We start from the raw sequence: 22,636 nt of genomic DNA, 5'->3' as shown, positions 1-22,636 counted from the left end.
CTTTCATGTACTATTTGGTTACTCTGCAGTACAATTCATGTGGAAAAGGTAGGGTACATGTTGACTCTTGACCTTTACTTACTCATTTTTATTTAGTTAATCGATTTTCTATTGTCCTGTGAAGGCACCCAATTAGTAATTTAAAAACGTCATTATGAACTCAAAGATTTAAATAGATTTGGTTTCAGTCCATTACAGTCATTACCCTCATGTTAGGTCACAGTATCCCAACTGCTTATTGGGAGTTTTTTCAAGATGGCCTAAGGGTTTTGTTTGTTTGTTTGTTTGTTTGTTTTTGCCTTGACTCTAGTAGTCTTTGCCCAAGTTTCCTCATTGTTAGGTATGGCAAGATATCCCAAGCTCGTCTTCTATATGCTTTGTATTCCATATAAACAATTTTCTCCCAAAAGCTCTGGCTTATTTGTTGAGAAATTGGGTTTCAAGAACATAATTTAGATATCAGGGATATTGCTACTGAGTTGGTCACTGTTTTGAGAATTGTGCCTGAGTTTATTCTGGTATTTTCAATTTAAATCAGGACTTCTATATGACATCTATATGACATCTGTGTCTCTTCTGTATCTACATCCTCCCCCAACCCCACATTAAGGCTCTTGATTTTCAAGTACACAGAAGATGACACACATTAGACTATCTGATAATAACTTATTTTTATTTCTCATCTCATGGATAGTAGTCTTAGAATTACACCACCTATTCTAACATAATATAGTTAATGGATATTTTAAAAGTATTTCAATACAGTCTTCTCATTTTCCTCTTATTTCTACACTTGCACTATACTCATACTGGCAGAGCAAATAGCTATTACATATTTTTCTCTTCATTTTAATCCTCATGTAGTCATAGTTAGTCATCCACTGTTTAAGAATGTTTACCACCTGCTCTTATGTCAAGGTCATAGAGTCATTTTTGGAACTCACTGTGGTTGTCCGAAGCATGCATTCTCATAGTTTCCTGGGGAAAGGCTCAGAGGAACAACATTACTTACATGTACGTTATTTATATTCCTAAATCTTAATAGAAGTTGTTTTTCTTTTTTTCCCTTTAAACTTGAGTGTCCATTTTCCTGGATATGAAAAAAACCTGTCCACATATTCTCTCGCTGGGTATCCTACAGATGTGACTCCAACTTCTCCTGACATAAAACATTCTTGCGAAAAAGTCTAATGGCAACCTAATGCTCCTTCCTTTACACATCATTTGTTCATTTTGAGCTGGGTAACTATTTGTTTTACATTCTTCTTCTTCTTATTATTATTATTTGGTTTCAAGTTTTTATTTAAATTCCAGTTAACATACAACATAATATTGGTTTTAGGAGTAGAAATTCTGCTTTTGATGAATCACTATTCATCATTTACACATAACACCCAGTGCTCGACACAAGTGCCTTCCTGAATACCCGTCACCCATTTAACCCATCCCCCAGCAGCCCTCAGTTTGTTCTCTATACCTAAAAGTTATACCTTTTTCAATATATATGTAATAAAACATATACAATTTATCTATGTAATAAAACATACACATACATATGTGTATTTATATATCTATATAATGTATAAATACATATATGTATATTTAAGGTCCTATAATTTGTCTGGAATATATCCTATTTTTGGCCATTCGTGATTAATATTTCAATTACATGGTGTGTCCTTTCAGTGTGTAGCTTCAAATCTTATATTTCAGAGAATTTTGATGCTTGTTCTATACTTTTGCTCTGGTTTTCTTCTTCCAGGACCCCTATAATGTAGATGTTGGACCTTCTTTGAATTTCTTCCATTTGTCATTTCCTTTCAAATCATTTTCATCTCTTTCTTCATTTCTCTTTGATTTCTTAAAATTGTCTCTTCTTCACTTTCTAGTTTTCTTTAGGCATCATCTGATGTATGGGATCACTTTCTGTTCCTTCCAGTCAGTCTTCATTGTTTTATTTATACAGTTGGCCCTTGAACAATGCAGGGGTTAGGAGCACTGACACCCCACTTAGTTGAAAGTATGCATATAGCTTTTGACCCCCACCCCCCAGAAAAACTTAACTTCTAATAGCCTACTATTGACAGGATGCGTTACTGATAACATAGCCAATTAACACATATTTTGTATGCCATATATATTCTACCCTGAATTCTTACAACAAAGTAAGGTAGAGGAAGGAAAATGTTACTAAGAAAATCATAAGGAAAATACATTTATAGTACTGTATTGCATATGAGTGGATGCACTCAGTACAAAGTCATGTTGTTCAAGAGTCGGCTGGACTTCTTTCCTGAGTTCTAGCACCTTACGTGGAATTTCTTACTTTTACTGCTATTCTAGTCTTACAGAATCTGTATGTCTTTTCACTCATTTTGCCATGGTATGCTACAAATTGAGCCATTTGTGGGTATGTCTTTATGGTAAATTTTCAGTCTTTATCGGGACAGTATTCTGGTCCTTACTCTTTTTTCCTTACAACTTTTGCAGGGAATTTCACTTTGATAAATTTCTGTTGCTCATTTTTATGCACAATTCGTTTTCCTGAGCTGTTTAGTATTTCCTCTTAGCTTCAGAGCTGTTTCTTCTGTTGTTTTGACATCATGATCCATATGGCAGCCTTCTTTCTGAGATTTCCTGGCTTTGTTACGGACAACAGACGCCACCAATTTGATCTGGATCTATTTTTTCCTTCATCACTCTTGTCGCTGGCCTATTCAGTTTTGTTTCCACTCCTGGATGGAGATAGGCAGGTGTTTTCCTGGTTTCAAAGACATTACAGGCCCTGTAATTCATCTTGGCTTTCTTCCCGCAGGGGCCCATACCATGTTTTATATCCCCAAATTCATATGTTGAAACTCTAGTCCCCCCCAAATGAAGATATTAGGAGGTGGGGCTTCCTGCAGGTAATCAGGTTTAAAGGAGGCCATGAGGCTATAGCCCCCATGATGGCATTTGTGTCCTCATAAGAAGAGGAAGAGACCAGAGTCTGTCTTCTTTCTACCACAGGAACAGATGATGTGAAGGCAGCCATCTATGAACCAAGAAGAGGAGCCAGATACCAAATCTGCAGGCACCTCAATCTGAGACCTTCCAGGCTCAGAACTCTGAGAGATAAATTCTTATGTTTAAGTCACCCAGCCTGTGATATTTGTTTATAGCAACCCCAACAGGCTAAGTCACCATGCAAATCATGTGGTTATTGCTTTGTCTGCACCTGCTTTTTGACTTGTGGTTTGTGAATTATGTAATTTTGTTGTGAATGTTGCCTATGGATTTTGTTTTTTATCTAGGTATTCTGTTTATTTTCATGTGGGAATTCAAGGAGATTAAAAAAATTATGCCAATGCCTCTGTCATCATTCCAGAAGACTCCTTGATTATTTTTTTGTTGAATTTTTATCTACCATTTTTAAAAAAGATTTTATTTATTTATCTGACAGAGAGAAGAACACAAGTATGCAGAGAGGCAGACAGAGCGAGAGGGGGAAGCAGGCTCCCCGCTGAGCAGAGAGCCCGATGTGGGCCTCAATCTGAGGACCCTGAGATCATGACTTGAGCGGAAGGCAGAGGCTCAACCCACTGAACCACCCAGGCACTCTGATTTCTCATTTTTATTTGTCCTTTCAAAGAACAAAATTTTAGCTTTACTGATATCATTTATTGCTTTTTTCCTTCTGTTTGATTAATATCTACTTATATATATATATTTTTTTCTGCTGTCTTCATGTTTTCTTGGTTAGTCTTTTTATAAACTCTTGAGTTAAATATTTGGATGACTGTCAGCCTTTATTCCTTTACTAAATATGCATGCAGAGCTATAATTTTCCCTCTAAACATGCCTTTAGCTGCTTCTCACAGGTTTGAGCTATATGGTGTTCATTAGTTTTCAGTTCTAGAAACTTTTTATTTCCATGTAGTTTCTTCTATGCTCCCTAAATTATTAAGAAGTGATTTTTAAATTTTGAAATGTGTTGGTGTTCTTGTGGTTGTTATTTAGTTTCTAATTTTATTACAGTTTGGTCAAAAAATGTCTTCTCAAGGATACTGATTTTGTTTATGTTTAGAATTCTTTTGTGTTCATAAGTGGCCGTGTCTTGTAAATCATTTATATGTCCCTCAATCTGAATGTGTTTTCTCTAGTCGTTGAATGAAGGCTGGTCAACTGTGTATTACAAATCTTCTAAATCCTTATTAATTTTCCTAGCTCTTTGGTCATGTGCTGAGGTATTATATACATAATTTAAACTGAGTTTTCAAATTAATCCTTAGACGTAGGTACTATTATAACTTTTTTTTACAAGTGAAAAGTCTGACGTTCATAGGAATTATGCTGTTTTGGTCCTCCAAATTGAAAACTGAAGAATTACAATTAGAAGTCTCAATTGTACAGAGGCAGTGTTCAAATCTTGTTGCTAAACACAATGTTTATGTAAAATGTACTAAGCTCAACAGTATAAAAATTTTTTCCCCAAACTATACTGTGATACAATGTTGTTTGCTTGACTTGAAAGATTTGGTTTCTACATAAAACTTCCTCTTAACCCAAATCCTAATGCAAAAGCTTAACTGGCCATATTTCTCCTTTGTTCTATACATGCATACCTGATTTTCAGAAAAATGACCCTGAAAATTAAAGGTGATCAATAACTTTTCTAAACTATTAATGCTAGTATGGTAAGAGTATTTATATTTTATGTCTACCGATTTCTTGAAATCTGGGATCCATAATCACTTTCAATTAAGCAGATTATTAATTCAATTTATTCATCAGTCTGCAAGTCAGCCTAGAGCTATCAGGGAATAAATACTAGCTTCCTTTGGGACGCTGCAGTGCTAGTCTGAAGAGCCAGAGTTTCACTCTGATAACCTCCTTCAAAATGAAGGCGTTAGTGTATAGTTGAGGCAGAAAACCATAAATATTCTGAGTATTTGACTAACTTTTTCTGATTTGGAGTTGTTAACAATATATTTCCATTGGTAACTGAGAAAAAGTTTGAGAGCCATATTTTTCTTTTTGAAAATATTAACAGGTTGATAATAAATGGAAACACATTTATAAAAACATATGGCCACAAAGCACAAAACCATGGTCCAATGAACAGGGCTTGATGAATGTCAGTTCTGCTAGAAAAGAGTAGTGTAATTATTGTAATTAGCTGCTTTATTGAATAAGTCTCCCACATAAAATGTCATAATTGGAAATAAGCAATTACTTAAAATTACATAGGTTGAAGGTAGTAGGTATGTCATTCAAGTGTATTTTAATTTTTCATGCACCTGTGAACCAAAGACTAATCTCTAAGTGCATATGACAGATCATGTGTATAACAGAATGTTTCTATAAAATAAACTTTTTATAAAATCGACATTATGCTTGGAAAGAAAGAATTTTAAAAGGTGATTAGCGTAGGTGGCAACAAAATTAAAATGGTCATGTTACAATGTACACAAAGGTGAATATCATTATAATAGCATGTTTTGAAGCTTTGAAATATGTCTTAGAATGTGAGTTTTGTGGAAAGGCAGTTTTAGATGATGGGTTGAGATCTTTGATCTTGTTATTTCAGCATTACAAATTCTGAACCCTGAAAAAACACCAGGCATAAAAGTTAAAAAATCTATAATAGGTACACACACACACACGCACACACGTGCGCGCGCGCACACACACACACACACACACACACACAGTCTTCATTCGGACTCCAGGGTAACTTATACATGTTGGTCATTGCTCTGTGTGTAAAACATCTTTTTATTTTTCTGTGAATTTCACTAGATCATAACCTTCATACAAAAAGGATGGTATATTCCTTGTCCATTACATTGTCTTCCACTGTCCAGTCCTGCCTGTGATTTGTTTTTGAAATGTATTTAAAGAGAAAATACATTGCTTAATATTAAAGATGACTCTTCTCTGTTCTACATTTTTTTGTCTTATGGAGTGAATCCTTGAAATAACAAATGCGAATTAGGTAAAAATTACAGAGGAGGACTATTCATTTTGAAAGGCATCAGTTCACTCAATAGATAGGAAAGCCTGGTGAAACTTGAGACTAAATGATTGGAAACTTAACTGGCTTGACCTCTTTATGCTTGAATTGCATGGCAATGCTTTTGCTGCTAAAGCTTGGGGCATTGGAGATTCAGCCAAATCTCCAACAACTTACACGCCAGCTAGCCTAGTATACTGATACCAAAGATGCAAAAGGTGAGGGAGAAGCTGTGTATTCACAGACAGATATGCTACCTATCCAGTGCTCACCAGTGAGAAGCTGTAACATACTCTCTAATATATACCTAGAATAGAATTTCCTGGGTACAGCTCATGTAAACAGAAAGACAAAGACTGAAAACCTGCACAGATTAAAAGAAAAAAAAAAAGATGAGTGGATTTATGATTCTGGGAGAAAGTGCCTGATGCTTTTAACCATGTAGCTATTTGAGAATTTAAAATCCAAGGCACTCAGATAATATGAGGGAGCTGTGCTTGCTCTCCAAATATGATTCAATTGTATTTGGACTTCAGATTCAAACAAGAACACCAACACCAGCGAAACTGGATCACACTGGGACTGGCAATACGCTTAATGGAAAGTAACACTTAGGGGTCCAATTGGATTCCAGAAAGAAGAACTTTGAAATAGTAGAGCAACATGTAAATTTCAAAGATAGGATTAGCTGCGGACTCAGAGCTCTGACACCTGTTTTGAAAACAGCCCCAAGACTTGTGGTTAAAAGCCTTCCCCATTATCTATAGAAGATGCTCAATCCTAAAATGCATTAACTTTTGACCTTCAGTGGACGGACACTTAAGGAAATGCAAGCAGATCACTGATAATCCCAAACCCAAAGTGACTGCTCAACAAAACATGCAGATTCCTCTTCTCACGTTGATTGAAAGCAGCAGAACGTGTTTATTACCCGAGCCCTGGACATGGTTCGCATATGAAGGCCCTCAAGAAATACACGTCAAACGGAAAAACCTGCAGTAGAACTCAGTTGCATTTGGATCTGAGCTCAAAAACATCCTGCAAAGATCAATAAAAATGGCTGAGAAAAAGTTTTCTTTTATATTTTGTATCTTTTTGTTTCCGTTTTTGGGAGTGAATCAATTATCCAGGAATATATTTTTAAGCTAAAGAGAGAAGTATGGAGGGTTTTCACAGTGGGGCTGACGAACCCTGCTTCTTCCCTCCCCCGGACCACACTGTTTGTAACTCCCCGGTGAGGTGGTGGTGCCATGTCGTCTCACACTCTCCGCCTAGAGATGCGTCTTGAATGGCACTGCAGAGATGCTAAGCTATTATTTTAGAAAATTCTTTCAGAAGAGTGAAAGCCCTAAAGATGAAAATAGGCTGTTCTCCCTCTCTTTTTTCGGTGAGTAAATTATCCTGGAAATTATAGATCAGTAACTTACTATGTACAGAGTTACTGGAACAACTCATCAAATGCTCTCTAATCACACAGAAGAATACAAAACACTGTCTGGCAATCAACAAGGCTTTGTAAAGAGTAAATCTTTCCGGAGCAATTTAATTTACTTCTTGAGAGTCTAAGTCACTATAGAGGCAGTGGGGGTATTCACTGAAATATCACACACAAAAAACAAACAACAACAACAACAACAACAAAAAGCCAGATTCATGAACAATGAAGAAAACAAATGGGCAATTAATATACCATGCTTAACTAGACCATTACAGCCAAAGCTTAACTTGTGTAAGTGAAAGTCCTTGTCTTGATGGATGAAAGTAAATCTATTTGCTTATGAATTCATGGTATGATTTAGCATCAGTAACCTTTCTTATCTGGTATTAGAGGCACATGACATTGCTTTGTCAGTGCAATGCTAGGCATTTAACATACATTATTTAATCCTTGTAACAAACCCCCCAAATAAGAATTTTCTCTACTTTATAGATGAGGATCGGAACCTGCATCACTTATCACTGTGGTCACAGTTGCTCTTCCATTCTGCTTCTCACGACCAACCCTTCCCTATACCCAAGCACCTACCGCGTCCTGCTCTTTCCTGCTGCTTCCCTCTCCGCTTGGAGCACCCTCCTCCTGCACGCTCAAGCTTCCTGCTCCTGTGAGGGGGTTCAGGGGGTCCTGTCTCAGGTTCCTGCAACACTTTCCACTTCCATGCATTCACACATGTTTCTTCCCATTCGACTGAACACTTCTCAAGGGCATAGCTCACAGCTCATGCAGTGCTGAACTCCCGTGGCCCCGAAGAGTGAATAACAGGTGTTCCCTAAACGTTTGCTGAAGGACTGAGTGAGCGTGAAGACTTAGGGAGATGACAAGGGTTAAGAAAACGTAGTATTACTTGGATCGCTTTCCTCATTTTGTACATGGGTTAGCTGCTCAGGGTGAAGGCTTCCTATGGAAATCGCTACGTGCTTAGCAGTGGGGAGGGAGGTATGAGAGAGGACAGACATGGCCCTGTTGTCAGGGAAACACTCCCTGTTCTTTATCACGTGACTTCCGAAACTGCACGAGGAAGTGTGCGGGCACAAGGGGTGGCTCGGACAGACCTCATCCGTGTGTCTGTCTCTGGCTGTGGTGACTGTGCGGTTCCCTCATGTTCTCCAGACACTGTGAGGTTCTGCCCCCGACATGGCAGGGCAGAGAAGACAGCAGGGCAGAAAGGCGGGGGAGCTCAGCTCCAGGATGGTGAGAGTCGCCGTATCCGACCACGGAGGGGGCGGGAAACCCTGCCTTCGAGGACATGACTCACTTGGAGGACAGAGTGGGCCGCTCCCATTACCAGGTTACTGGAAAAGCAAGGTCACATCTCAATTTACTAGAAGTCCTCTACTTAAGAAACCCAGAGTTCAATTACAATAATAGGGACCAAAAAAAAAAAAAAAAAAAAAAAAGTAGAAAACCATTGCCTTTTGCTTGAAAACTAGAAAAACTCCTCTCAAGAGATGTGGGTTATCCTTTAATCAGGAGGAGAGGAAACCCCTGGCTGGTGCCTCAGGTGGAGAAGCGGGGGGAGAGAGGATGGGGGAATTAGCCTTGGGAATGCCCGTTTCTCTGGAATCGCAAAGGGAAAGCACTGTTTCCTGCCCTTTCCCTTTAGGATCTGCAGTAATAACAGAAAGATTTTATGTTTTTGCTTGCTTGTTCCATACGCGGAGAAGGACAGGTGTTTTAAACAGCATGATAAAGGTAATCAGAACCGTTTTGAACCACACGGCCTGCAAAGCGAGGCTTTCACGGAGCTACTCAGGGTTGTTCAAAGCCAGGGACAGACTGAGAGAAGACCCCACCCCTTACTCAACAACATCCCCACCTTTTGTGGTCAGGTGTTTGTTTCGTTTTATCCCTTTACTCAGCATCTTCAGGTTCCTGGGCACTCAGTGTTCTCCAGGGCAATGGGAAAAGTGGTTCCCTCTAGTCTAGTGGGGCTCAGAAGTTCCTCCTGACAGGTAAGCGTGAAGGGTGATGCTTTCTCTCAGTGTTCCTCTTGTTCACGTCATGGGAATCACTGATAGGCCATTTAGTTCTTATTTCTTACTACTCTTTGAGGAAAAACAGCTTCAGTTCGTGTTGTACGGTGCTGGGGGAATTTCTTCAGACCGAGTGAGAAGCCTTGCGATCCCCTGGACACGGCCTGGCACTTCCGAAGGCAGCTGGGGCTGTCACAGAAATGGCCGAGTGCTCACGGAAAAATAGCTTATCAGAGGAGCTAAGGGAGGTGTGGTCTCTGTTCAGGATTTTTGTCGTGTGTTTCTGTAATTTTATGTGGCTTTAGGGTTTCTTAAGACAAACAAAAAAGGCTTGGCATATTTAAAAATTCAAAACACCAGACTGCTCCCTCTTCTATTTCCGTCCCCCTTATGTATCCTCATGTTGAGATTCGTTAAGTTGGTTCTCTGTTTTGGGTGTTCCTGGCGGATGGCCCTCAACAAAGACAAGAGGTTCCAAATGTTTATGAGGAATGGCAGGAGCTGATGGCAGCTGAGGCTGGAAACCCTGGGAACTTGAAAGGAGTGAAGGTGACTTTCCCGGAGGCCTAAATAGAGCCAGAGCTTTAAGAAGGAAGGGTAGCATGGAACAAATCTTGCTGCTGCCGCCACACCAGGGTAGGTGCTCCTGAGATGAAAAGAAAATATGTTCTCTACACCTCACCTTCCCAACTGGAGGATGGACCCAGAGAATGATGCTCATGGGGGGGGCGGGGGTTAAATGACATTAGCCCACCTGTAGGTTACCTATCATGGGCCAAGAAGGCTTGCATGGGATGAAGGCCAACCTAACCGTCACTGGTCATGTTCCTCATGTAAGATCACATATGGTATGCTGGAATCAGCCAACCTTATAGTTTGGGGACTGCCTGGGGTCTCCAAAAATTCTAGTCTCCTTTAAGATGCTGAGTGACGTGGAGACCACCAAGGAGCCGTGCCTTTGCTAGTTCTTTAGATTTTAGGAGATTAGAAGAAAGCCTCATTTGTAAGATTGCAGAATAAAACTATACTGTTATCTTCCTTTGGGTTGGTTAAAAAGAACTGTCAAATGAGAAGGTAAGAAGAAGCCACAAAAATATGAGGACATTAAGGCAATCAGAAATGGTATTTGTAATTCTCTGTGACCTAACCCAGGGATCCCTGGGGCAGGGTTGGTGGCAGTCACCCAGAGGGGTGCACAGAATGTGCCAGAGTCTCCTCGGACCACCCTCTAACCACCTCTACACCTGCCAACAACTTTTTTATCTTCTTCCTCACCAATTTCAAAACACTCTTTTCAGGAAGTGTGAGAAACATCACGTTTGCTTTCAGACAGAGAATAAAGTTTCGTGGGCTAATTTCAATTTTGTGTTTCCAGTGGGATAATGTTCTTAGTGATTTAAAAGAGCAGGTGAGGGATTTATGCCAACTTTGGGCATTACTACCAGCTCTTGGTGCTCTCTGGAGATAGCAGGTTGGAACCACAGCCCAGGCTGGGGGTTCATTCCACAATTCTGGCCTAAAGTCTGCTTCTTCACATCCGTGCTCTGTAAATAGTACTGGATGAAATATAACTGCGGACAAGAAATGTGACATGTTTACTAATTTTTTTTTTTAAACACTTGAAGTCTTTAAGGAGGATCTTGAGTTCATGTGCACACATTTCATGATTTCCCACTCGAAATTTAAAAGCAAAGGATGCTGTCAGTTGAGATCAATTTAGTGGTTTGGGAGATTAAGTAGAACAATTATTTCAAAAATACAGAAGAAAAACAGAGAGATGGCAGCCATAAGGGACAAGGTAAGAGAAAAAAAGGAGCAGATGGAAAAGTAATCATTGAACAAGTAATAAATGAAAAATTTCCTGACAATATCTCAGTCTACAAACTGAAAAGACTCCCCAGTTATGGCAGCTCTGGTGAGAAAAGACATACAAAATATATCCTGATAAGGTTTCTGAACTCCCAGGTTATGTAGAAAGTCTTAAAAGCTTCCTCAAACCAGAAAAACCTACCAACCAACCAACCACCAAAGAAAAACCTAATTACCTTCAAATGAAAAAAAAAAATGACATCGGCAGCTTGTCCTCTGCAATATTGGAAAAGAGAGAGAAGTCACTTCTGCAGGTGACTGAAGAAAATCAATAAATGGAAACCCTTGAACAAGAAGAGACATACTACAGAGAAATCATCATCATCATAGCTGAGAACAAAATCAGAGAACCTCAGCAGAGGACCTGATGCTATGGCGAGGGCAGGGGGAGACATGAGGAGGGGGTAAGAGAAAAGAAGCGGAGGAGAAAGGCACAGGTAGGAGGAAAGCCTAATCCTTGTGGGATGGGGGTGGGGGAACAGAGAATCTTAAAGGATGAAGGAGCTGGTGTTTGATCATAAGCAACAGAAAAAGGGCAGCCACAATTCAAAGGAATAAAAAAATAAACTAAGACTTCCGAAGTAAAACACTTGCAAGTGAATTAGATGCTTTGGTGAACTCTAATGTTCAAGACGTTTTACAAAATCTGTTTCTTTCCTTTCCGTTTCTTTCCTTCTTTTCTTTTCTCTCTTCTTTTTTTCTTTTCTTTCTTTCTTTCTTTCTTTCTTTTTTAATGGGGAGAGAGTGAGTGAGTGGGAGCGTGGGCAGAGGAAGAGGGAGAGACTCTTAGGCAGGCTCCATGGCCAGTGCAGAGCCTGACATGGGGCTCCACCTCACCTCCCTGAGATCATGACCTGAGCTGAAACCAAGAGTCAGACGCTTCACCCACTGAGTCACCCCAGCACCGCAATCTCTCGTTTTCTAACTGTGGAATCTGAGGGAAAAAAAATTCCTTATCTACTTTTCAATGATCAAGAGATAAATCACAACATGAACAAGTTAACATACGTAGCGATAATTCCTGCTACATACTAAGCATGCAGAAGTTATTTTGACTGATTTCAGAGAAACTTGCTCTGGTTTTTTCCCCCTGAAACAGTAACTGGAATAAACAGGGTCTCTTGCAACAGGCAGCCTACAGGCCACTGTTAAACCTGGGCTGACCGTTAGTCATCAGTCTTCTGCATGTGAGGAAATGCGGGGTTGGGGAGGCTCTCTACCTCTCAAAGTCACGGGGCTGCTATCTGGCACAGCACAAAAGCTGATGTGGACAAATGCGAAATTAAAATTCATAAATTTACAAATGTCAGGTTTAACGATTTCTTCTACAAACAAAATTATTTCCTTCATTGTTCTCTTGAGACATTAGATGTCAGGACCCCACATAAGCCCAAAGTTATGTAGTTCTTTTCTCTATCGTATCGTATATGCTTAAGAAAACTTCCGTAACTTGAAGTAGTGATTCTTACTTTTTCTTAATTTAAATTTCATTAGTTAACATTTAGTGCAGTCTTGGTTTCTGGAGCAGAACTCAGTGATTCACCAGTTCCTTACAACACCCAGTGCTCATCACAACAAAGGCTTTCTTTAATCCCCATCCCTCATCTGGCCCCTCCCCCTCCCCTTCCCCCACTCCCTCCACCGCTTCTCTATTCTCCCTAGATAAGATTCTTACCTTTTGGTCGATGTATTTGTTGTCTTCGATTGCAGACCGTTTGGAGTGATCACACGAGGAAGAGGTGGACGGAAGGCTTCGTAAGAGGCAGCAGGTGTCCTGTTGCTGACGATCAATGAACTGCTTCATGAAACTTTCCCTTTGCAAATGAAGTACACACATGTCAAACATCGTTAATGAAATGGATGGCATTTTACACTGATGTGTTTGCCTGAGCTCAGATAAAGGTGACAAAGGTTCAAAGAAAATAAGACACATCATGCTAAGAGAGTGGTGTTTAGACTTAGATAGCAAAGTACTTAATTTAGAGAAAGCTTCTGAATTTTAAGTAGTTTTCTTTAAAAAAACAAAACAAAACAAAAAACTAATGTCCCTGAAATAACTTTTAAGCAATAATTTTCAGTCATTGATGGTATTTTTTTGAATCCCATTGTGGTAATACTTTTTTTTTTTTTAAATCCCCTCTAAGACTTGGAAGAATTAGTTCATCTCTCTGACTTCTACTCATCATAAGAATCCTCAAGAGATAATTTTACATTGAAAAACTCAAAATAACTCAAAAAGAAGCTTGCTTCATCTGATCTCCAAAGCATGGTGAGAATTCAAATAACCCCTTTTCAAATAACCACTAATCTTGAATCTAATTTGTAGCTTTTTTATTCTTCCTATTTTGAAGTTAAAATTTTTAAAAATCAGAAATGCAAATATATTTCCATTTGAATTTTAAATATTATGGCACCATAACCAGTCTTATATTTTTATAACACCCCCACACAATTATTTTTAGAACTAGTTACATTAAAATGTCATACTGGGGGCACTTGGGTGGCTCGGTTTGTTAAGCAGCTGACTCCTGATTTTGGCTCAGGTCGTGATCTCAGGATCGTAGGATTGAGCCCTGCAGGCTCCTCACTCAGCATAGAGTCTGCTTGAGATTCTCTCTCCCTCTCCCCCTACTCTCGCTTACACACATGTGCGCTGTCTCTCAAATGAATAAATAAATAAAATCTTTGGGAAAACGTTATAGTTCCATCATGCTAAGTGAAATAAGCCACTCACAAAAAGACAAATGGTATATGATTCCACTTACATGAGGTACCTAGAATAGTCAAATTCATAGAGGCAGGAGGTAGAATGGTGGTTACTGGGGGTTAGCAGTATAGGCAATGGGGAGTTACTGTTCAATGTGTATAGCTTTGTGGTCTTGCAACAGAAAGAAAAGGGTCTGGATGTAGACTGCATAAGAACATGAACGTACTAACCACTACTAAACTGTACCTTTAAAAAGGATTAAGATGATAAATTTAATGCCATGTGTATTTCAGCACAACATTAAAAAAATTAAATGCACATGCAATGCTAAAAAAATAAAAAATCTCATATTGCAACTGTTTTGTTTCTATTTGTAATTTTTGAGCTACAACTGAAATAATAGCCTTTAATTATTAAAAATAAATGTTTTAAACCATCATTTATGCAAATGCTGCACTGAAGGGCAAAGTGGTAGGAAACCAAATTAGCTTCAGTGGGAAATGCCATGTTTTTTCTTTTAAAAATGGGAGACAAGGGTCCATTAGAGCTTGAGGAGAGAGTTTTGGACAAGCCATCTCACCAGGGTTTTCCTTCTAAGGTTGTATCTATGCTAAATTAAGAACAGGTTAAAGATGAGAAGGAATGAGGTACCATTTTCTCCCATAATAGTTACATTGTTTATGATGCATAAAGAAACAATAACAGACTAAACATGCTTTTAAGCCAGTCCTTATACAGCAATACTGTTCTTTGTCTCTAAGATGTATTAAAGAATTTTTAAACTTGAAAAAAAGTAGTGGAAGACAAAACCTATCATAATCAGACATGACATTCTACATGAACGCTATTACAGTAATACCGAAGCCCGACTGGTGGCATTTCTCTATTTACTTGAGAATAAAAGGCCACAAGAGGCACGTTTATCCTTATATGGCTGAAGGTCAGAGGTTGGGGTCTACCTGCAACTCTGAGCATCTGTGCCAGTTACCTGGGGAGTGGAATCCCTGAGGAGCATCTCAGGGAGAAGCAGGAGGAAGCAACCTTCTTGTTTTGGCGAACACAACCATCAAATGACTGTTTTGAATATATTGCTTAAAGGGGACAATGGTTTTTAAAACAGAGCTAGAGAGAGTAGGAACAGAAATAACTTAAAAATAGAAAAAAAATACTCTCTTTCAATCATGAATTTGAAAGAAGGGCTGAATCAGATTTGAGATAAATCCCTGACAGTGTATGTGGCATATACAACAAAATGAATGGGTTGATACCTGATTTTAGGAACGGTAAAATCTGAAGGAAGCTTTGAGATTTTCACCATTTGCGGTCTGTTTGGAAATTTCTCAAAGATTCGAAGTCGCAAAGGGAGCTTCTCTTTGGTGTCCGCGTTCGCTTCACTTTGCTTTAACTAAAGAAAAAAACAGGCAGAAGGAAAAGGGGAACTTACTGTATTCTGAAGTCCTAGGTGGCCACCAGCTTTTTTTGCATCGGGGAACAGTGAGTTGGCGCACGACAGACGGTAGATGGCAGCAGAGTCCCACCAGTGCGCTTTCCCGCCCGCCACCTACGGGCCCAGGGTGCGCAGGAACTTGAACCACCCGCAAAACCAAACCCAAATTGAACCAAGCAAAAAACTAAAGCAGAAAAAATAATTCAAAGAAGAAGAAGAAAAAAATTAGGTTCTTTTATTGCTAAATATAAACCCCCTTTCACACCAACCATTATTTTTATTGTTTACTTATCTCTAGCATATACAGTAACATAAAATTCAGTTTATACAGATGTGTGCTAGAACAGGAAACCAAAAGAATAAAAATAAGCGGAACTCCAAAGTCTCCTAAGTGGTAATACGTGTAAAGAGCGAAACGGTCAGGAAAACGAGTCATTTATTCCAGCAGATTCCAAAAGGAAAGCTCAAAACAGAAACGACGCATTTGGTACCTACAGGGAGACTTGTTTATGTTGTTGTAAAGATGCTTGGGAATTATTACATTATATGTCCTAAAACATCTTTGCAAGAAATGACAAGCAAACGGTATTCATCATCTATCGTCTATCTATGTACAGGATGGTTTTTCTATTTTTCCCATCTGTTTAATATTTCTACAAATTAGAGGTCAGGGAGCCTGAGACATGACATCATTAAATGGCACCAGTGCTGAGCGAAGGAGCCTTCCTAAGGGTATACCCGACCGGCGGACCCCTGGCCTGAAAATTGGAGTAGGGTGCTTCTACCCCTCTCACTGCACCTTATTCTCTCTCTGAGGCTGCCTTCTCTTGCAACCTTCCTTACTTCTCTCGGAGCTCTCTATTGACAAGGCTAACCTCTCCACGTGCGCCCATCTCCGGTTCCGCCCCCCAGCCTGCATCTCGGAACCCTGATTCTGTCCCAGGGTCCAGCACATCAGGCAGCCTGTCTGGGGGGTTCGGGAAGCATGTTTCCAACACCAGCAGCTTCTCATCCCTTGCTGGGTAGGCTTTTACTTTATAATGCCAGCCTGTCTCCGGCTTGTGGAAAGAGGAGCATAGGAGGCCGAGAACGTTTTTATAACTCTTATAATGGGAAGAAAGATGGCAGCTCTCCCCTCCTCCCCAAGCGGGGGGTGTCCAAACTGGCCAGAGACGACAGGAGCCCTGCGTTTGGGAGAAACACCCAATTTCAATACAATATACGGCTCAGTTGTCCAATTGGTTGTGAACTCAGAGTGAGATTATGGGCTTATTTCTAGTTCAGAAGACGGGCCTCATTTCTCATCGACTTCAGAAACTGTTTTTACATTTCTGTTTCGTATAGTATTAATATTTTACGGTAGCCAACATATGTCTTATTTAATGTGGAGTCTTGTCCGTGGATTTCTGACTTGGGTGGTGACCTCATTTGGAGAAGAGGAGGCTGGGGTTCGTTGCCTTCCTGTCTCCCTGATGGAACCCCCCGCAGCATGCTCCCCATCGTCTGATGGCTCGGATGGTGAGAGTGATGAGGAATTAGCTCCCCAAGGTGCAGAACACAGACTGCTAGCATTTCCATGAGATACAGGCAATTAAAAAAATGGCTCCGGGGGCGCCTGAGTGGTTCAGTCGGTAAAGTGTCTGACTCTTGGTTTTGGCTCATGTCTTGATCTCTGGTTCATGAGATCGAGCCCCACAGTGGGCTCTGCGCTCAGCAGGGAGTCTGCCTGGGATTCTCTCTTTCCCTCTCCCTCTGCCCCTCCCCAGTGTGCATGCGCACTCTCTCTTTCTCTCAAATAAATAAATCCTAAAGCAAAAGAAAAATGGCTCCATATATAAACAAAGAAATTCATGAGGAAGAGACTTATTTTCTGGCATAACTGGCAGAAAGATATTTGTCAATGATTGTGTGTGGTAAGAAGAGCACAGAGAAAAAGAAAACGCAGTTAATATGTTAAGTCAGACCAGAGAGAAAAGCGATTATATAAGGGCAAAAACAGGCCGAGAAGATGGGGCAGAAATGAGGTATTTAATTCATGCTTTTGCTGACTCATTTATTTACATATCGGTAGAGTCACTTATAAATCAAATCCCAAAGGCCAGGTTCCCTGTGAACTTCTGGGGATACAAAAGTATCTAAGACACAGTATTTGCTCTCATGGAGCCCACGTTGTAACGGAGCGATGGGTCTGTACACAGATAATGACAAACAGAAGAGCTGTTCTAGCTGAGGTACAAAGTGCCGGAAGCTCAAGGTAAGGAGCAAAGGGGGAGAGAAAAAAAATAAGATGATGCTACTTTTATTTCCAGAGGCTTCTCCCAGGATGCTGGAGGCTGGGCTCTCCAAATCAAGAAGCCCGCAGCGCTGTGTCCTCTCTGATGGCTGTAGGAAGGAGTCCTTCCTTGACTCAGCTTTGTGGCAATCCTGCTGTTCCCTGAGCCACGTAGCTGCGTCACTGCCTTATCTGCCTCTGACATCACAAGGCCTTCTTCCCTGTGTGTTTCTGGGTCTCTCTGGGTCTGCTTTTCTTTTCTCTGACAAAGATGCCAATCATTTAAATTACGGTCCACCCTAAGGCAGTGCGATCTTGACTGATCATGTCTGCAAAAATCCAATTTCCAAATAAGGTCCCATCCTGAGGTTCCAGGTGGACATGGATTTTGGGGGTTCACTACCAAATCCACTACATAAGGTCGTTGAAATTCCAGCATGTGGTGACTTGGACACTGTTTCTCTTTACCCTGAGACTATCACGGCTAGGGGACAAGGATCCTTGCAGGGGGCGGGTGTGTTTCATTATTCAGGTCCCGCTACAATATTTGACACAAAGTAAGCTAAACAAACATATGTGGAATGACTAAGGACACAATCACTGGCAGAACTACACTCTTCAGCAGATAACTTGCAAATGAAAGAAAGGATTTTAGGTTTATCCGGAAGGATATAGAGATAAGCAGAAAATATCCATTTGCTGATTGCATACGTTTGTTGGCGTGGGCTGAGTGTCCCTAGATTCATAGAAGAGAATAAAGTCAGACTCTTTGCCATTTCACCTGACCTTCCTGCTACCATTGGTGAACCGATAAATGTTAGGAATAAGTTTAGACATAATATTTTGTAGCATTTAATCAAATATCCTAGAATATCATGGTTAATATATGTAGGTTACCAGTATTAAAATATAGTCCCCTTGACTAATGTTTTATTTTATCTTTTTAAAAGATTTAATTTATTTGAAAGTGAGAGAATGAGAGAGAGAGAGAGAGAGAGAGAGCACAAGAAGGGGAGGGTCAGAGGGAGAAGTAGACTCCCCGCTGAGCAGAGAGCCTAGTGCAGGATTCGATCCCCGGACTCCAGGATCATGACCTGACCCGAAGGCAGTCACCCAATCAACTGAACCACCCAGGCACCCCTGCCTAATATTTTAAAAAGGGAACTTGTCTCATTCTACCTTGCATTAGAGTTACTTACTCCTTCCCAAACTTGTAAACTACTCAGGGAGAAGATTCTATTTTAATTTACTTCTTTTTAAAAAAGATTTTATTTATTAATTTGAGAGAGAGAGTGAGAGAGATCACAAGAAGGGGGAGCAGCAGAGGGAGAAGCAGGCTCCCTGCAGGGAGCCTGATGTGGGACTCCATCCTATGACCCTGAGATCATGACTTGGCCTGAAGGCAGACGCTTAACCCACTGAGCCACCCAGGCACCCCTATTTTTAACTTACTTCTATGGTACCTTCTAGACAGTAGAAATATAGAACTGTGAATCAATGAATTAGAATTCATCATCAATTGAGGATGGAACTGAAAGACCACAAGGAGCAAAGGAGAAGGTCTTTTTGATGCCACAGAAGGTTCTTCAGGATCCTGCAAATCATCTCCAGTGGCAGGTGTCATGGCTCCCCAGAGGCGCAAACGGGCCCGTTAAACCAAACAAGGACTGGTGGTTGCATGGATGGTGGATGTGTCAGATCTCACTGCGGAGGCCCTGGCTGGAGTCTTCTGTGAGCAGGAAGGGGCCTCTTTGTGAACAGCAGCTGCCATGTGCCCTTTCTGCTGTTCACAGTTAAGCAGCATCAACCAGAGAGGAACACACACAGCCAGTAGCCCAGCCAACCCTCTCCCAGGCGCACAACTACCAGAGACATACCCACATGCCCACCGCAGCCTCGCCAGCCCACGGCCATGCCTAACCGTGCACTCCTCAAATGCCCATCGTGACATTTTTATGAATTTGAGTCAATAAACTGTATCCAAGTACGAGGATCTGGGTGAATTTTACACACTAACATTGAATGAGCGAATCCTGACAACACCCATGAGGACATCCTGAATGATTCCATTTATAGAGAGTTAAAACCACCGCTCCATCCTACGCAGTGTCCGGACAGCGGCCGTGCCGGGATGGGGTGAAGTATTGTGACTAGAGCGTATATGGGGAGGGATCCTCAGAGAGAGTTGACCTTCTGGGTGCTGGGTGTGTTCAGTTCATAGAACTTCAGCAAAATGCCTTTTTCTAAATGGATCATAGAACGCAGTAAAAAGTTTAAAAGAAAAAAGGGCCCATGATGGAGTGGAGCCAAGTCATCTAATTCTTACTTCACTGCGATGAATCACCATAACCTGGACCATGTCTCCTTTCCCAGTCCATGCCCTTGGCCAAGACACAAAATGAGAGAAAAAAGGCCCAAGAGCAAGATGGCACTGGCGTGTGTGTGGAGGGTGTGCAGTGGGACAAGGTTGAGGCAGCCGGGGTAAACCCAAAAGTACCACCTGGTTCTTAGAAGCCACTTTCAAGTTTCTTAATACATGATAAACCCTTTTAAGTAAACTTGTCCCCCTTTCTTGCATGTAAGCACAGATTTCTCCACGATTAAATGTACTTTGATGAAATGAGTAATATGGATTATGTTGAATATACAGGATAATAATTTAAGATCAGTATACCATACCACAAAAGAAGACCTTCTAACGGATAGTCATTGTAATTGTAAATATTCACTTAAAAATCATTCCAAAGATCATAACCCTTGAATGGAAGGAACCTAGCGGAGCAAACCCAAGATTTTAGTCTTTACGTTGAAAAAGCTCATGTAAAGACCAGCACAAAGGAAAGAGTTAATAATGCCTTCAACGGAGCCTGAAGTCTGGCTGCCACGAATAGATCTGATGATAGATTTGTAACAGATTCACATGGTTAAACCAAAGCAAACCAAACCAAAAGAAACCCCACATTTGCAAAAAAGAAATCAGAATCCAAGAGAAAAATTCAAACCTTGAGCTTTAAAATATATAAATCATCTAAGCTCGGTGCTATTCTGTGGCTCTGCATCTGTCTCGAGGAGATATGGTTACACATTGGGCGGCTGAAAGCCTTTTGCTTTCCTTGTGCTTCTCGAGAGAGTCTGGTGTAATTGCTCTGAGTGACACATACCCTGTTCTGCCTCATCGTTTCCGTCTTCCGTATGCAGCCTGAGCTTTCTTCTGTTAAAATATTCAAACATTATTCAGTTTTCAGTTCCTTTCTAAACGTTGCAACAAATAACTGAATTGAAGGATTATGTTAAATAAAAATTTTTGTAATTTCTGGTGTGCTCTTTGCAAAGAAAACAATTTAAAAGGCATTCAGACTTGGGAAAGATTCTCATTTTAAAATCTAGCTCACACTAGTTTGAAAAAATGCGCGTAGACCTGTAGGGTAATGTAGCTGAAGAGTATTTTTTGGCAGTTCGATCTTTGAAAAATGGCCACATTACAGGCAATCTGGAGAAAGAGGTTCCTCTCTGTGACCTGAGTCAATTAAGGCTGAGTTCTCTTTGTTTCTTTATCCAATGGCTTTGGCCAGTTTTGCCGGATCTATACATGACACAGTAATTCAGAACTGAGACTCTTCCTAAAGCATAAACTATTATTTTTCCATCAAGTTTCTCTTGCTATTTTACATCTGTGATTTTACAACCCCCATTGCATGGCTTCTGGGTTAAAACAGATGGGCTATCTGGAGTAATGATCAAACGTGTTGTTTATTAATATCCCTGTGTCCCTGTGTTCCTATAAAACCTTGATCTGAAATATAAAGATTATTCTTCGCTAGGCTGTTGAGTCCAATAAAGAGTTTCTTAGAATGGAGGACATTTTCTTTTCTTTTCCTGGGCAAAAGGCCATCAGCCACATGACCGAACATAGATAGCACTACGATACACGTTAAAACAAAGTGTTTTAAGTCACTAATTCTCCCCTCCGCCCCCAACTTTTATAAAAAATCTGGAATAAATCCTACTTCCAAGGTCAAATTGGGGTTTTATTGATACACACCAGAGGGCTCTATTTCTTGGCTTGTGGATGACAAAATATACATTTTAGTATGACAGCTGGCACCGCAAAATGTTCCAGTAGCTTCATAACATCAGTTGATGGATATCATGCGGTATTTCTTTCGTGACATCGTTCAACAGACTTAGAGGTGTTACTCAGTCACCCTTACAGCCTGGCCCTGAAGAAAATGGGGGAGAGAAGGACTGTTCTTTGGGGAGCTGGTGCCCTGGGGACTTAGGAGGCTGTTTTGTGCTTCCCGATTTGGGAGACCAGCAGAGCACTTATGAAGCGCTCTTACTTTATACCGTCGTATGAGATCCCTAAGATGTACACAGTGCCAAACCTACGATCTTACAGACTTGACATGTCCTGAAGGTTACTTTGGGGAGCAGAGTACCAGTTGTGACAAGGCTAGGCTAGCCAAAAATGTAATGTAAGTGTAATGTAAATGTAAGTAACATTTTTGTTACTTACACAAATGTAAGTAAGAGGGAGGAAAACCCTATTCAATACCAGATACCAAATTATGTTTAATGGGTAAGTTTTCCTTATATGATGGTCCCTTGAGTCCTATTAATGGACCTAATAATTTCGTAGAGTTAGGAGTAATGAACAGTTTGCTTTTGGTATTTTTTCCCCCCTAGGTCCCAAACACCTCTATTTTACATTATATTTCTCTTGTGTTATTTAACCAAGACACAGTTGTTTCCATTAGGAAACTTACTGAGTCATAGAAACATGTTCATTATGATAAAAAATGCATTTTTTGCTTCACTTCAGATGAAATTATATTAGAATTCCATGTAAACTAGATAGTTGGTTCTTGTTATGAG

At 40.3% G+C, this 22,636-nt stretch overlaps 1 protein-coding gene across 2 annotated transcripts in view; it reads right to left on the bottom strand.

Moving 5' to 3' along the window:
* Positions 1-22,636, bottom strand: part of NALCN (sodium leak channel, non-selective) — a 303,251-nt gene that overhangs the window by 66,486 nt on the left and 214,129 nt on the right. For both annotated transcript variants that reach the window (XM_045081349.1, XM_045081348.1), the window contains exons 16-17: positions 15,311-15,447; positions 13,011-13,149 (exon numbers count right to left, since the gene is read on the bottom strand). In XM_045081349.1, the coding sequence (XP_044937284.1) occupies positions 13,011-13,149; positions 15,311-15,447 (276 nt within the window). The remainder of the gene's footprint in view (positions 1-13,010; positions 13,150-15,310; positions 15,448-22,636) is intronic.

Source organism: Mustela putorius, unplaced genomic scaffold, assembly GCF_011764305.1.
Source record: "Mustela putorius furo isolate JIRA1106 unplaced genomic scaffold, ASM1176430v1.1 tig00000551_pilon_pilon_pilon, whole genome shotgun sequence".
Lineage (NCBI taxonomy): Eukaryota > Metazoa > Chordata > Mammalia > Carnivora > Mustelidae > Mustela > Mustela putorius.
Note: the sequence above shows the minus strand (reverse complement) of the source record. Positions and strands in the feature narration are given on the sequence as shown.